The sequence below is a fragment of the Nerophis ophidion genome, linkage group LG27, assembly GCF_033978795.1.
Source record: "Nerophis ophidion isolate RoL-2023_Sa linkage group LG27, RoL_Noph_v1.0, whole genome shotgun sequence".
In the NCBI taxonomy this organism is placed as follows: domain Eukaryota; kingdom Metazoa; phylum Chordata; class Actinopteri; order Syngnathiformes; family Syngnathidae; genus Nerophis; species Nerophis ophidion.
In genome coordinates, this window is record NC_084637.1 from 19,027,158 (window position 1) to 19,043,783 (window position 16,626).

At 41.9% G+C, this 16,626-nt stretch overlaps 1 protein-coding gene across 3 annotated transcripts in view; it reads left to right on the forward strand.

Moving 5' to 3' along the window:
- brpf3b (bromodomain and PHD finger containing, 3b) overlaps nucleotides 1–16,626 on the forward strand; it is a 61,419-nt gene that overhangs the window by 21,620 nt on the left and 23,173 nt on the right. For all 3 annotated transcript variants that reach the window (XM_061889837.1, XM_061889834.1, XM_061889836.1), the window contains exons 3-7: nucleotides 6,976–7,132; nucleotides 7,216–7,347; nucleotides 11,564–11,692; nucleotides 11,753–12,065; nucleotides 14,540–14,830. In XM_061889837.1, coding sequence (XP_061745821.1) covers nucleotides 6,976–7,132; nucleotides 7,216–7,347; nucleotides 11,564–11,692; nucleotides 11,753–12,065; nucleotides 14,540–14,830 — 1,022 coding nt within the window. The remainder of the gene's footprint in view (nucleotides 1–6,975; nucleotides 7,133–7,215; nucleotides 7,348–11,563; nucleotides 11,693–11,752; nucleotides 12,066–14,539; nucleotides 14,831–16,626) is intronic.

Consider the following 16,626-nt stretch of genomic DNA (forward strand, 5'->3'; position numbering starts at 1 on the left):
GAACGTAGATTTTATGGTAAAAAGTCGGCAGAATTTTTCGGTAAAAATAACAGCGGTACTGTTTTTCAATTTATAGCACTGTGAAAAAAGGCTCTATGAAAAAGGGCAACATAGATTTTTACGGTAAAAAAGTAGCAGCTGCAAGTTGTCATTGGTAAAGGATCCTCTTGGTCACCCAAATGCTTCCAAATGTAACATCCTCCATACGTCTAATCAGATGAAACATCTCTGACCAACTAGTTCCAGAGCAACAACTGGAAATGGCAAAAATCTGTTTAAGAATGACCTTTTTTGGAAATTTTTGATGTTAAAAATGCACATAAAAGATGTTTACTGAACGAGGCACACAAGTTATATTTGTATGGCGGTATGAAGCTAAATTACTCACTGGCTGTGGTAAAAATCGCTGTTTGACCCACAAATCATTGGCACATTTTACTTTGGCCCTTGGAGGCAACACGTTTGGGCACCACTGATCTAGAGTTGGTTTTAAACATCCTCATGTTAGTGATTGCCAAGTTGAATATGAGCGTTAAGACTATCAGTTCTTAGCAACTGTGGATGGAAAGCATTAAATTGATCCCTTAAGTCAGTGTTTTTCAACCTTTTCTGAGGCAAGGCACGTTTTTTTCATAAAAAATTCTGGAGGCACATCACCAGCAGAAAACGTTACAAAAAAAATTTTGTTCTGTGTAGTGCTTTAGTTTTTGTCTTGCGCTGTTGTTTTGGTGGCCGTTCCTGTTTTGTTGGTGTTTTCCTGTAGCAGATTCATGTCTTCCTTTTGAGCGCTATTCCCCGCACCTGCTTTGTGTTAGCAAGCAAGGCTATTTACGGTGTTGCGATACTTCTTTGTCTGGACATTGTTGATTGTGATTGATGTACTTTGTGGACGCCAGACGTTTTTGCTGTCGTCCAGCATTCCGTTTCTGTTTACTCGGTAGCCGTTTCAGTTTTACTTGTTTTGCATATCCGTTCCTATGCTTCATTGCCTTTTCCTTATGTTTACTTTTGGTTTAAGCATTGAATACATTTTTACTTGCATATTGTGATCACAACAAACCATTCTTGTCTCTCCCGACACATTCCGACTTTTACAAAGCAAAGAAGACACTCTACTGACAGAGTGGTACGTAATTTTACCCTGTCGAGCTCTACACAGCACAGACACTAACCAGCGGCACATTATTTGCGGATTATAATTATTGATTTGAAAAAATATTTTTGGGACCAATTAGGTGAAGTTGCATAATTTCCCTCGGCACACCAGACAATATCTCACGGCACATTAGTGTGCCGCGGCACGGTGGTTGAAAAACACTGCTTTAAGTGTCCGTTAAACATATTACTATTCAGAATATTCAACCTCCACCTTGGAGTTTGCAATGAGCGACACATTTATTTCAACAGTGTATTATTGTGCACAAATCTTTTACTGCCAAACTGAATCAGAATGCCCTGCGATGAGGTGGCAACTTGTCCAGGGTGTACCCCGCCTTCCGCCCGATCGTAGCTGAGATAGGCACCAGCGCCCCCCGCGACCCCAAAGTGAATAAGCGGTAGAAAATGGATGGATGGATGAATCAGAATATATGCTCTTTGTGTAAAATGTGCATGCAAAAAATGATCAATGTGGATACAATTAAGATTTAAGTGTCCTTCATTTGAGTGTTCACATAAAAAAAAAAAACTCAAGTGGTTCAGTGTGTTCTTGTGGGATGTTGAGCTTGATTCGGTAGAGGAGTTCAAGTACCTCACGGTCACACTTTCTTAAAAAAAAAAAAAACTAATCAAACTCATGGCAAAAAGAATGAAGTTCAGTCTGTATCATTTTAAACAAATCAGACCTTCACTTACAATCAAGGCTGCTAAGATGTTTTTACACTCAACTAGAATGTGCAATTGCAGTTGTTTGACTGCTCTACGTGTGACAATCGGTAAAAACACGCGAGTGGAACACAGTGGAGTGTGTGGATGTGGGAACGCTTCAAATCGGCTGAGGAATGTGGGATATGCAGTCCATTGTATGATTCCTCTTCACTGTCAATTTGTAGGAAATGACCGGGAATTTTTGGAAAAGAACAAAAATGTTTTACGTTGGACTTTTGTGAAGAGCAGTGTGGGTTGATGGTTGAAAGTTCCGAATTAAGAAAATTGGCAAAAATTTGAGAATTTAGGGCATTGTAGAAGTATGAGTACGTCCATTCATTTGATTGTGAATTTCCTAGGCATTTGGGGATTTGGGAAAAAACAGAATTTTTGAAAATATACGTAATACAACAATTGTCCAGGCAGCACGGTGGCACACAATACGAAGGTCCTTGTCAATCCCGGGCTCGGGATATTTCTGTGTGGAGTTTGCATGTTCTCCCGTGACTGCGTGGGTCCCTCCGGGTACTCCGGCTTCCTCCCACCTCCAAAGACATGCACTTGGGGATAGGATACCAACACTAAATTGGTCCTAGTGTGTGAGTGTGAATGTTGTCTGTCTATCTGTGTTGGCCCTGCGATGAGGTGGAGACTTGTCTAGGATGTACCCCACTTTCCACCTGTGTGCAGCTGAGACCCCGAAAGTGACAAGCGGTAGAAAATGGATGGATGAACAATTGTCCTACTTTGGTGGTCGGCAACCCACGGCTCCTGAGCCGCATGTGGCTCTTTAGCGCTGTACTAGTGGCTCTCTGGAGCTTTTTAAAAAATGTATGAAAAATGGAAAAAGATGAGGGGGAAAAAATATAAAGAATATATTTTTTGTTTTAGTATAGTTTCTGTCGGAGGACAGACATGACACAAACCTCCCTAATTGTTATAAAGCACACTGTTTTTATTAACAAGTTTTTGGCGTGGGCCATTTTGTCCTTCTAATTTTGGCAATCCTTGAACTCACCCTAGTTTGTTTACATGTATAACTTTCTCAGACTTTCTAAGACGTGTTTTATGTAACTTATTTTTCTGTCTCATTTTGTCCGCCAAACTTTTAACGTTGTGCATGTATGCACAAAGGTAAGTTTTGTTGGTGTTATTGACTTGTGTGGAGTGCTAATCAGACATATTTGGTCACTGCATGACTGCAAGCTGGGCTTCAGGGTGGCAGAGGGGTTAGTGCGTCTGTTTAACAATACTCATGCCCTGAGTAATTTGTGGGTTTAATCCCGGGCTCGAGATCTTTCTGTGTGGAGTTTGCATGTTCTCCCCGTGAATGCGTGGGTTCCCGCCGGGTACTCCGGCTTCCTCCCACTTCCAAAGACATGCACCTAAGGATAGGTTGATTGGCAACACTAAATTAGCCCTAGTGTGTGAATGTGAGTATGAATGTGGTCTGTCTTACCTGTGTTGGTCCTGCGATATTCCACGTTATGAATCCAGTCCTCCACCTTTTCGATTCGGTCCTCTGTGTCTATTATTTGTTGTTTAATGTTGGTGAGCTCGGATTTTATATCGTTCAGCTGTTCTTTTATGTCTTTTCGGAAGTCCCGAATCGCCTCCAGAACTTGGGCTAAACCTTCGGCGTCTGTCTCCTTAGAGCGAGGGTTAGCATTAGCACCGCCATCTTGTAGCTTTACAGGTAAGCTGTTCGCGGAAACATGGCTTTCATCATTTACAGATTCTGCAACGACATTTCCTCGATTACCTCTGGTTTTCCCCATCCTTGCCCCTTTTGTTTGTTCAGAGAGTATCTGAAAATTTGGCGTTTTACAGTCTCACGGGTCCTTGTGGGGCGGCATAGCTCGGTTGGTAGAGTGGCCGTGCCAGCAACTTGAGGGTTGCAGGTTCGATTCCCGCTAGTGCCATCCTAGTTACTGCCGTTGTGTCCTTGGGCAAGACACTTTACCCACCTGCTCCCAGTGCCACCCACACTGGTTTAAATGTAACTTAGATATTGGGTGTCACTATGTAAAGCGCTTTGAGTCACTTGAGAAAAGCGCTATATAAATATAATTCACTTCACTTCTCACGAGGGAGATGTTACTCTAAGCTGCCATTCGGCTTGATGACGTCACCGGACGAAAAAAATGCTTTAAAATGTAATATCGGAAATTATCGGTATCTGTATCAAAATCATCGGTATCTGTTTCAAATAGTAAAATGTATGACTTCATAAAACGCCTCGGTGTACACGGACGGAGGGGAAGTACAGAGCGCCAATGAACCTTAAAGGCACTGCCTTTGCTTGCCAGCTCAGTCACATAATATCTACCGCTTTTCGCCCACACAGGTGAATGCACGCATACTTGGTCAACAGCCATACAGGTCACACTGAGGGTGGCAGTATAAACAACTTTAACACTGTTACAAATATGTGCCACACTGTGAACCCACACCAAACAAGAATAACAAACACATTTCGGTAGAATATCTGCACCGTAACACAACATAAACACAAAAGAACAAATTCCCAGAACGCCTTGCAGCGGGACCCTACAATACCCCTCCCCCCCCGCTTCCCAGTAATATTGGAGAATGTCCTACGTTTTACAGTTTTAAAAAACATCTCAAATAGTTTCTTAAAAATTCCCAGTCATGCCGTCACTTTGACTAATTGTTTTGTTTTTATTTTTTGTGTCTCTGTTTTTTACAATGTAATGTTTTATTGTCCTTTTGTGTTTTTGTTTTCATGTCTTGGGACTACAGACGTAAATGGGCAATTATGCTATAATCTGGCTCATTTGCAATCTGTGAATCAGATTGTTCTTTATGTGCATTGTTACGGAATAAACAACTCTCTTGATTAAGAGAAAAGGAGCTAACCATAGTAACTGACACAATATTTGATTATTAAAAAATAGCTGTGATCTGCAAAACCCAAAACAGTGGAGTTGGCATGTTGTGTAATTTGTAAATAAAAACATAATACTATTATTTGCAAATCCTTTTCAATTTATATTCAATTGAATAGACTGCAAATACAAGATATTTAATGTTCACACTGAGAAACCTATTTTTTTTTGTTTTGCAAATAATCATTACCTTAGAATTTAATGGCAGAAACACAGGGGCATTGTTACCACTGTGTTACATGGCCTTTCCTTTTAACAACACTCAGTAGACGTTTGGGAACTGAGGAGACCCATTTTTCATTTTCAATGGGAGACAGGTCTGGACTACAGGCTGGCGTGTCTAGTACCCGCACTTGTTTACTATGAAGACACACTGGTGTTACACGTCTCCTGGCACTGTTGTGGTGGAATAAGCAGGGGCGTCCATTATAACGTTGCTTGGCTAACAACATAAGTTGCTCCAAAACCTGTATGTACCTTTCAGCATTAATAGTGCCTTCACAGATGTGTGAGTTATAATACACCCCGATACCATCACAGATGCTGGCATCTGAACTTAGCGCATATAACAATCCGAATGGTTCTTTTCCTCTTTGGTCCTGAGGCCACAACGTCCACAGTTTCCAAAAACAATATGAAATGTGGACTCGTCAGACCACAGAACACTTTTCCTTTTTGCATAAGTTCATCTTAGACGGGCCCAGTGAAGCCGGCGGCATTTCTGGGTGTTGTTGATGAATTGCTTTCGCTTTGCACAGTAGAGTTTTAACTTGAACTTACAGATGTAGCGACCAACTTTAGTTACTGACAGTGGTTTTCGGAAGTGTTCCTGAGCCCATGTAGTGATATCCTTTACACATTGATGTCGCTTTTTGATGCAGTACCGCCTGAGGGATCGAAGGTCACAGGCATTCAATGTTGGTTTTCAGCCTTGCTGCTTATGTGTAGTGATTTTTTTTTTTTCAGATTCTTTGAACCTCTTGATGATATTACGGACCGTAGATGGTGAAATCCCTAAATTCTTTGCAATAGCTCGTTGACAAATGTTGTTTTCAAACAATTTGCTCACGCATTTGATGACAAGGTGGTGACCCTCGCCCCGTCCTTGTTTGTGAAAGACTGAGCATTTCACGGACGCTGCTTTTATATCCAATCATGGCACCCACCTGTTCCCAATTAGCCTGTTCACATGTGGGATGTTCCATATAAGTGTTTGATGATCATTCCTCAACTTTCTCAGTCTTTTCTGCCACTTGTGCCAGTTGTTTTTAAACATGTTGCAGGTATCAAATTCCAAATGAGTTAATATTTGCAAAAAATAACGTTTTCCAGTTTGAACATCAAATATCTTGTTTTGCAGTCTATTCAATTGAATATAAGTTGAAAAGGATTTGCAAATCACGTATTTTGCTTTTATTTACCATCTACACAACGTGACAACTTCACTGGTTTTGGTAATAGTATATTCTGTTGCTGTGATTAATCGTTTAAAAAAAGTGGATAAAATGCAAACAGGATGGAGAGCCTGGAACTACACATATGCGGACTAAGTTCTTGTTCGCATTGCAGATCACTTCCGATTTTTTTGCCCTTACGTGACTTATATCAAAGTGTTTTATGTCAATGTGAAGAGTGCAATTCAGAATATTTCAAATGCGACCCAGGCCTCTTTTGTATAGAATAGAATAGAAAGTACTTTATTGATCCCTGGGGGAAATTCAGCACCACAGTTCGCTCACAATAGACAATAATGATAATAAATAATATATAACATATATTATATGTATAATATATAATATATGAATAATACAAATATATTCTACATATATTCTACATTTAAGTGCAGTCAAGGGACATATACATTATACAGTCTGATGGCTGTCGGTATGAAGGACCTCCTGTGTCGTTCCGTGTTTCATTTTGGGAGTCTGAGCCTTCCGCTGAACGTGCTCATTCTCTCCGCAAGGTCCGAGTGTAGTGGGTGGGAGGTGTTCTCCACAATGGCTAGGAGTTTTGCTAGACTTCTCCTCTCTGACACCACCGCCAGAGAGTCCAGCTCCACTCCCACAACATATGTGGACATAAATCAGATATGTATCGAATGCGATCGTGATCGTGCCAGTCGCTTTCATCCAACCAGTACGTCATCTAGTAGCGTCCATTTCAACAGTGTCAACGTTTATCTCTGGCCTGTCCGCAGGTTGAATGCCGTCTGCAAAGGTCTGCTTTTCCAAAAGAAGAACCAGTTCATGCACAGGCTGCACAGCTACTGGCTACTGAAGCGCCAGTGCCGCAACGGTGTGCCGCTCGTCCGCCGTTTGCACTCCAACCTCCAATCCCAGCGGAATGTCGAACAGGTGGGGGGGCCAAGGGGTTCGAAATGATACAATATGTTCTTCAGTCCAAGCTGTTGGAAATGACAATCTATTCTATTCTGCAGCCTGAGGTGGATGAAAAAGTGTCTGCCGCCAGGGAAGCGCTGAGATATTGGCAGAAGCTTCGGCACGACCTGGAGAAGGCCAGACTGCTGGTGGAGCTCATCCGTAAAAGGGAGAAACTCAAACGAGAACAGGTAAGGTGTTGTCCAAAGTCTGCCTTCAATACTGGAATTGATTTCAAAGTGCTTCTAGTCAACACTTGATGTGTTTGTAGCTTTAACGCTAACGAGCTAAGTTTGTCTCCATCTCCAACATAGTGCCAGGAACTTTAAGTGTGTGCTTTGTGTTTTCACCGCAATTGTCAGGTCAGTCTAGTTTTTACAAATCGGGGTGATGATGTATGGATTAGGATTGCACAAAAAATCCATTCACATCCGAATCGCGATCCCTCAGTCAATTAATCAATCAAAGTTTATTTATATACCGTATTTCCTTGAATTGCCGCCGGGCATATAGTATGCGCCTGCCTTGAATTACCGCCGGGTCAAACTCGCTTCGCAAAATATTTAGCGCATGCTTAGTATTACCACCGGGTCAAATTCTTGACGTCACGAGTGATACTTTCCATGTCATCATTTTCAAAATGGGGGAGGCTGATTTCAATCATTTGAAATCGCATAAAGGGAAGACGATTTAGAGCTTTTCAGTTGGATTTAAGGTCCAAGCTATTGAATACTGGTATGCTAAAAAGAACAGTAAGCAGCTATGTTTTATTAGTATACCTGTTGAGCCGACGGTCCGACAGACAGGCAGGGCACGCTAGCTGTAGCCCTGCCCAAGATGGCGGCGAGCAAGCGGAGAGGAGGAGCGGAAGAGCGACCTGGACTGAGGTTTTATTGAAAAATAAACACAGTCAAACTGCTCAAGCCATGTCCTTCCTTGGTGGCCCTGGAAACCCGCAAGACGACGACTTGAGACTGTCACAATACCGTAGCTGCGTGTTTTAAATATGAGTCATTAAATGATTCCCGCCTCCTGGTGGTAGAGGGCGCTAGTGATCCTTCTTGCGACTATTCGGCTGCAGAAGAAGTGAAATGAGTGACGGGATTGTGCTGGGACGGATATGACGCAGCGGGTGCACGGCGGACCTTTGCTGGCTATGTAAACAACCGGGCTGAAATAAAGCATGTTCCAGTCCTAAATACCCAGTGTATTATTTATACAATAACATTCATGTTGGCAGTGGTGGGATAAAGAGATCACCCACGGAACAGAACGGGAGGGGGAGTTGTTCGAGGATAATTCTGTCGTCGCCCGCGCCCGAGCTAACTGATAGCAGCGGTCTGATAGCAGTTTTCTAAACTGGACTTTCAATCATGGCAGGAGGTAATAAAGGAAGATATCCATTGATACAGAGAGTCTTTTAAAACTGAAGAAAGATAAGGACTACTTCTATAAACAAGTTATCGATGCTTTTTATCAGAAGGAGCTGGCATGGATTTCATTTATAAGTAAAGGTAATACCATTTTTCATTTATTTTTTAGTAAGCCTTTATTTAACCAGGTAAAATCCCATTGAGTTCAAATATCTCTTTTCCAAGGGAGACCTGGCCAAGAGGGCAGCAGCAAGGTTACATTAAAAACAGTAAAAAACACATAAAACATCACATTTACAACATTAAAACTTGCTCATATGACACATGTGCATACAGACAAGGTAGGTAGACTGCAATCCTTTCACAGAAGCTTTAAACTCATTTAATGTAACAAGGGTTTTAAGTTGAATATTCAATTGTAGGTTATTCCAAACCTTCGGGGCTGAAAATAATAACCATAATAACGTTTTTTTTTTATTAAATGTGCTTTTCATGATGGTGTCCTTACATCACACTCAAATTTCTACTGCATGCCTTTGGTAAGTGCAGGAGTGAGAAGAGGTTTTAAAATAATTAGCGCATGCTTACTTTTACCGCATGCCTTTGGTATGAATTAATTAGCACCCCGGCGGCAATTCAAGGAAAGACGGTAGCCCTAAATCACAAATGTCGCAAAGGGCTGCACAAGCCACAACGACATCCTCGGCTCAGATTCCACATCAGGGCAAGAAAAAACTCAACCCATTGGGATACAGTGAGAAACCTTGGAGGGGACGGCAAATGTGGCGCCGGGCTTCCACAAGATGATTGGATGAACACTTTTTAATTGACGGCAAAATGATCAAATCAGGCAGCACGGTGGAAGAGGGTTTAGTGCGTCTGCCTCACAATACAAAGGTCCTGAGTAGTCCTGGGTTCAATCCCGGGCTCGGGATCTTTCTGTGAGGAGTTTGCATGTACTCCCGTGACTGCGTGGGTTCCCTTCGGGTACTCCGGCTTCCTCGAACTTCCAAAAACATGCACCTGGGCATAGGTTGATTGGCAACACTAAATGGTCCCTAGTTTGATAATGTGAGTGTGAATGTCAGTCTATCTGTGTTGGCCCTGCGATGAGGTGGCGACTTGTCCAGGGTGTACACCGCCTTCCGCCCGATTGTAGCTGAGATAGGCACCAGCGCCCCCCGCGACCCCACAGGGATTAAGCGGTAGAAAATAGATGGATGAGCGAATCAGCAATCTTGAAATATTAAACGCGGCCAAAGCATTTTATAACTTTCATTCCCTTATTCCTGTCGATACGGAGACAATTATAATTTGTTAATTAATGTTTTCTTTGTAAAATCAAGCATGGGTATATATTTTATCTGTTATTGGAGACTGTACTGATGTTTAAGGAGGAGCTGAAATTGCTTTCCCTCCTAGAAAGACAAGCACCTGCCACAGGTATACAGCCTGTGTTACATTGTACAATAATCACTAGACATTTTGATGGGCCTGCTGTCTTTGCCATGTATCTCTGGCCGGGGTTTTGCCGGAAGCTGCCGTACTTTTAAGATGGTGCAGAGTGTCCGAATCTGTGACTTTTAGGTGTAACTTTAAAAAATGAGCTACAGAGCTACCCTACGCATTAGCATGCTTACATTAAAATGCTAATATTTTGCATTTTTGTAAACATTAGCATGCTAACAGTTAGCATGTCCCATATACCAAGTTATACAACTCTTAAGGTGAATGGCTGGCACAAATAGAGAAAAAAGTGAGCATGTTTAAGTTAGCTTGCTAGCATTCTATCATTTGCCACATCCCAAGTTTTAGGACTCAGGGGGTGAAAAGTAGCAAAACTAGCTCAAAAAGTTAGGACGTTAATGTTAACACGCTAACAGTTAGCTTCTGTCACATACCAAATTATATGACTATTAGGTGTATGGCTGGGGAATTAGAGAAAAAAAGTGTAAAATTAGCTAAAAAAAAGTAAGCACTTTAATGTTAGCATGCTAACACTTAACAAGTTTAACATACCAAGTTATATGACTCAGTGGTAAACGGTTGCAAAATTACCTTAAAAAGTTAACATGCTAATGTTAGCATGCACAAATGTTATGCTAACATTTAGCACGTGTCACTTTCCAAGTTGTATGACTTTAAGTTGTATGGCTGCGAAATTTGTAAAGAAAGTGTAAAATTAGCTAAAAAAATCGGCACTTAAATGTTAGCATAGGTTATACTTGTAGAGCGCTTTTCTACCTTCAAGGTACTGAAAGCGCTTTAAGTAACACTATTTCCACATTCACCCATTCACACACTGATGGCCGAAGCTACCATGCAAGGCGCTAACCACCACTCATCAGGAGCACGGGTGAAGTGTCCTGCTTAGGGACACAACGGATGTGACAGAATGGTAGAAGGTGGGGATCGAACCAGGAACTCTCAGGTTGCTGGCACGGCTACTCCTGAACCCCGCCACGCCATCCCGTGCTAACATTAACATGCTAACATTTAGCAAATGTCACATACCAAGTTATAGGACTCTGAGGTGTTTGGTTGCGGAATTAGAGAAAAAATTGTAAATTTAGATGGTACTTTATTGATTCCTTCAGGAGAGTTCCTTCAGGAAAATTTAAAAGTTCCTTCAGGAAAATTAAAATTTTTAATTTTTAAATGAAATTTAGCATGCTAATGTTGGCTTACTAGCATGCTAACATTATAAAGCTAGCAAATGACTGGGTAAAAAGAAAGACCAAAATGCACTATTTGTCGGGTTAGCCAAAGAAATTAGCTAAAGAGTGAGCATGCTAATATAAGAGACGCTAGCAAAAATCGTTAGCATGCTAATGTTGTTAGCAGCATGTGAATGGGCGCTTGCGTTGCAGCAGGCCCATAATTATGAAAATATGTTCAGACTAATTATTATTGACACAGACTTGTTTTTAAATGTTGCATTAAAAAAATATATGTATGCATTATCAGCAATTATCACATTTGAAGACAGCGTCATATTGACCACGCCCCCACCGCCACATTTATTGATTGGCAGATCAAGGTCCACCAGGCGGCCCTGGAGATGCAGCTGACCCCCATGTTGCTGCTGCTGCGCTCCACCCTGGAACAACTGCAGGAAAAGGACACGGCCCAGATCTTTGCAGCACCAGTGGACACTACGGAGGTTAGTCACACCATTATAGAATTCTACTTCAGTAAACGCCTCATAATGTCTTATTGTCAGGTTCCAGACTACTTAGAGTTCATAAGCCAGCCCATGGACTTCTCCACCATGAGCTCTAAGCTGGAAGGCCACGCCTACTGCAGTGTGGCCGACCTGGATGCCGACTTCCACCTGATGCTGTCCAACTGCCTGCTGTACAACGCCAAGGACACCGTGTTCCACCGAGCCGCTCTGCGCCTGCGGGACCTGGGCGGAGCCGTGTTGCGCCACGCCCAGCGCCAGGCCGCCAACACAGGCCTGGAGGCCGACACGGGCATGCACCTGGCAGAGTGGCAGCAGAAGCGAGAGTTCTACAGCTGCACGTGGGAGGACGGTGAGTCACTTCACACTTTTTTATTTCACCCTACAAATACAAGACATCTTTTACACTATATTGCCAAAAGTATTTGGCCACACGTCCAAATGAAGAGAATCAGGTGTCCTAATCATTTAGACCAGCCGCAGGTGTATAAAATCAAGCACTTGGGCATGGAGACGTTCTACAAACATTTGTGAAAGATTTGGCCGCTCTCAGTGATTTCCAGCGTGGAACTGTCATGTGCAACAAATTCAGTCGTGAAATTTCCTCGCTCCTAAATATTCCAAAGTCATCTTTCGGCTTTATTGTAAGAAAAGGGAAGAGTTTGGGAACAACAGCAACTCAGCCACAAACTAGTAGGCCACTTAAACTGACAGACATTTCGTACTGCAGTGTGCCGAGTGTGAAATATGGTGTGGGGTTGTTTTTCAGGAATTGGGCTTTACCCCTTAGTTCCAATGAAAGGAACTTTGAATGCTCCAGGATACCAAAGCATTTTGAACAATTCCATGCTCCCAACCTTGTAGGAACAGTTTTGAGCGGGCCTGTTCCTCTTCCAAAATGACTCTGCACAAAGCAAGGTCCATAAAAACATGGATGACAGTCTGGTTTGGATGAAGTTGACTGGCATGCACAGAGTCCTGACCTGAACCCAAAAGAACACCTTTGGAATTAATTAGAACGGAAACTGAGAGCCAAGCCTTTTCCACCAACATCAGTGTGTGACCTCACCAATGCACTTTTGGAAGATTGGTCGAATATTCCTATAAACACACTCCCATGGGTTCCCTCCAGGTACTCCGGCTTCCTCCCACCTCCAAAGACATGCACCTGGGGATGGGTTGATTGGCAACACTAAATTGGCCCTAGTGTGTGAATGTGAGTGTGAATGTTGTGTGTCTATCTGTGTTGGCCCTGCAATGAGTTGGCGACTTGTCCAGGGTGTACACCGCCTTCCGCCCGATTTTAGCTGAGATAAGCGCCAGCGACCCCAAAAGGGAATAAGCGGTAGAAAATGGATGGATGGATGGGTTAGGAATAGGATGGCACTTCAAATTCATATGTGAGTCAAGGCAGGTGGCCAATTAATTTTGGCAATATAGTGTATATATAAGATACTTCTCTTGTTGCCTTATTTGTACTTGACTTTATTAAATGCTTTAAATTAAGTAATATAATACATTTCTTTTAAGTAATAAATGTATTAGGCGCACCGGATTATAAGGCGCATTAATCATCTTATGATTATTTTTTTTCTAAATGTAAAAGACTTCCTTGTGGTCTACATAACATGTAATGGTGGTTCTTTGGTCAAAATGTCGCATAGATTTGTTTTACACATCAGCTTGAAGTCGCTTTCTGACAGTCTAGGATGCGCTGTTTTGTGGGCGGTTTTATTTACGCGGCTCACCTTCGACAGCGTCTTCTCCCCGTCATCTTTGTTGTAGCGGTGTAGCGTGCAAGGACGGGAATAGAAGAAGTGTCAAAAGATGGAGCTAACTGTTTTAATGACATACAGACTTTACTTCTATCAAAAACGGAGCAGCATCTCCTCATCCGTGTTTCACTAGTGCAACAACAACGCCGGAAATGTGTCCCGTGAAAAAACGTCCAACCGGAACTTTCTAATAACTAAAGTTCCTTGTAAACTCACTACACCGGTATGTTTTAGCACCTCCATAGCATATAAGTTCGGACTTTACACTACTTTACATTAGAAATGGCAACAACGGAGGATGAATGTCCCATAACAAGAAGATGGAGAAAAAGGGGCTTATCGATTACGGTATTGGCACGGACACATTTTCAGTACTTATGCAGATCTCAAATACACATCAGCAAGTACCAGAAGGTGAGAAAAGTTGGTTTTGCATAACATTGTGAAACAAAACGCCAGATAATATGTCTGTTAATGGGTGCCATTTTTCGGTCCTTATACACACACCATAGTAATACTTTTATCTCTGACTACAAAATGGGCCATCAAGCTGTGCAGCTTCAAAGTCGTGGTGAAAAATTTTTTCACACAGTTCCGTGTGTAATGTTCTTTATTTTCAGTGGAACATTTAAAGTTTTGGTGTAGTTTACTGCCATCATATTATAGTCTACACGTATCTCTTATGTGTGACTGCCATCTACTGGTGACACTTATCATTACACCTTGTACCAAATAAAATTGCTTCGAGGTCGTTAAACACAACCCAAATTATTCAGTACATTAGGCGCACCGGGGTATAAGGCGCACTGTCGATTTTTCAGAAAAAGCAAAGGATTTTGAGTGTGCCTTATAGTACGAAAAATGCTGTAAGTTTAACTGATTCTGACCCACATCTTATAGATTGTTTCCTTGAGAAAAATAACTATAACAACTAGGCAGTTTTCTAAAAGGAGCGACTCCCATCTATAACGTGATGGTGGTCTTCCACTCCAACTGTAACATTGGGGAACTTTGACTCCTATTTAGTCCAGTCTTGTGCTTTCCTGCTCAGTGGACAGCGTGCTGGACCCGGACAATCGAATCCACATGAGCGTGGAGGAGCAGCTGAAAGAGCTGCTGGACAAGCTGGACTTGGTCAGCTCCATGCGCTGCAGCTCTGCCCGCACCCGACGCATGCGCCTGCTCCACCGCGAGATCACCAGCATTCGCTACCGGCAGGGGCAGCAGCACCGCTACGGCCTTCACAACAGGCGGCTGAGAGAAGACAGCGACGAGGAAGAGGATGAGGACGAGGAGGAGGATGACGTCAAGGCAGAAAATGGCCTCTCGTTCTCGGACAAAGGTGAGTCATGTCACAAGTTGTCGTGTTTCCAGAAAGAGAAATTGTTTACACCCCTCACAGTTCAGCAACCATTTTTATGACAATATTGGAGGAAAAAAAAGTATACTTGGATATATCTTTTAGAGTAGTCAGTGTGCAGCTTGTATAACAGTATAGATGTAGTATAGACTCTAGTGCAGGGGTGCCCATTACGTGGATGGTGGGTGTGTCAGTGGATCGACAGTCAGGCATTTAAAAAATAGACCTAAAAATGAGCGATCATCAATATTTACCAAGACATCACTTTCGTCATTTGATTGACATTCACGGCACCCGAGGGTCTTGTGAGATAACGATGGCTGCTGCCAGATCATTATTAAGAAAAAACGACCGACAGGAAGGCGAGAAACACCTTTTATTTCAACAGACTCTCGCGCCGTTCCTGCTGTCAAAACTCTAAAGACCAACTGCACAGTTCCTGTCTTCACAACAAAATCAGAATCAGAAGTACTTTATTAATCCCCGAGAGGAAATTTAAATTTTCAGCACAATCCCATTCAAGATTAGACAAACATTACAGGGTGACAGAACAGGATCAAACATTACAGGGAGACAGAACAGGATCAAACATTACAGGGAGAAAAAACAGGATCGCTGACAGGTCTGCCAACTTCCGGCGCCCCTTTCAAAAAAAGGTGAGATACAGGTAAAAAATGGGGGAAAGGAAAATAGCTGCTTCATCCAGCCTGCGCTAACAAAACAAGAGTCTCAAAAGAAGCCGCACACGGAGTTTGCCGTCAATGTATTTCTTGTAAAGTGTATAAAAAGGAGTATGGAAGCTGGACAAATAAGATGGCTAAAAGCAACCACTTTCATGTGGTGTTGGACAGAGAGGAGGACTTTATTTTCTCCTCCATTTGAAAATGTGGACGTTCTCATTACTACTGTCTGATTCCAATCAATGCAAGTCATTAGAATGAGGTAATACGCCAACTTATATTCTTGTCTTCATGAAAGAAAGGAATGTTAAAATCCTTGTATTATCATTAAACACCTTTAACTTGTTAACAAAAACGTCTTTTTCATCACTAAATAAAAATAAAGTATATATATAAATTAGATATATAATAAAGGGTCAAGCGGTAGAAAATGGATGGATGGATAGATATATGAATAAGGTAGATTCAATCGACTTGGTCAAATGAAAAGTAGCTCGCCTGCAGAAAAAGTGTGGTCTAGTGTTTCCCACAGATTGACAATCTATTTGTAACAGTGGGGGCGTGGCCAGGACAACACTATTGTATAATTTGCATAATGGACTACAACACATATATTTCATAATGAGTATAAAAATGTTTTACTACATACATTTAAAAATAAATATGTTATTAAAGTCAAAATTTTCTTTCCTGGTGCAGTTTATCGTTTTGATATATTTCAATCATTGCTGTTTATATTATCACAAGGCTGGACAATTCATCCTATTTTGATTTCCATTTCAATTATGGCTTCTCTCGATCATGAAAAGATAATAATCGGGGAAAAAAGTGATTATTGGGCCGCGCAACGTCCAAACAAATTCCATAGCTTGCAGTTGTGAAACGGATGAGGAGCGAATGACTGAAAAAAAGACGTCTATGAGAAGTTTGGGATCTTACCACGGTTGTTACTTTTTATTTGACACAGCGCTAGTATGCCTAATCAATAATCAGTACACTCAGCAAAAATGTATGGCACATGATTTGCGTCACAGAATTGGCCAATAAAAGAAAATCCGCTGTTAAGAATGTGAGTGAAATGCTGTCATTGTGAGGAGA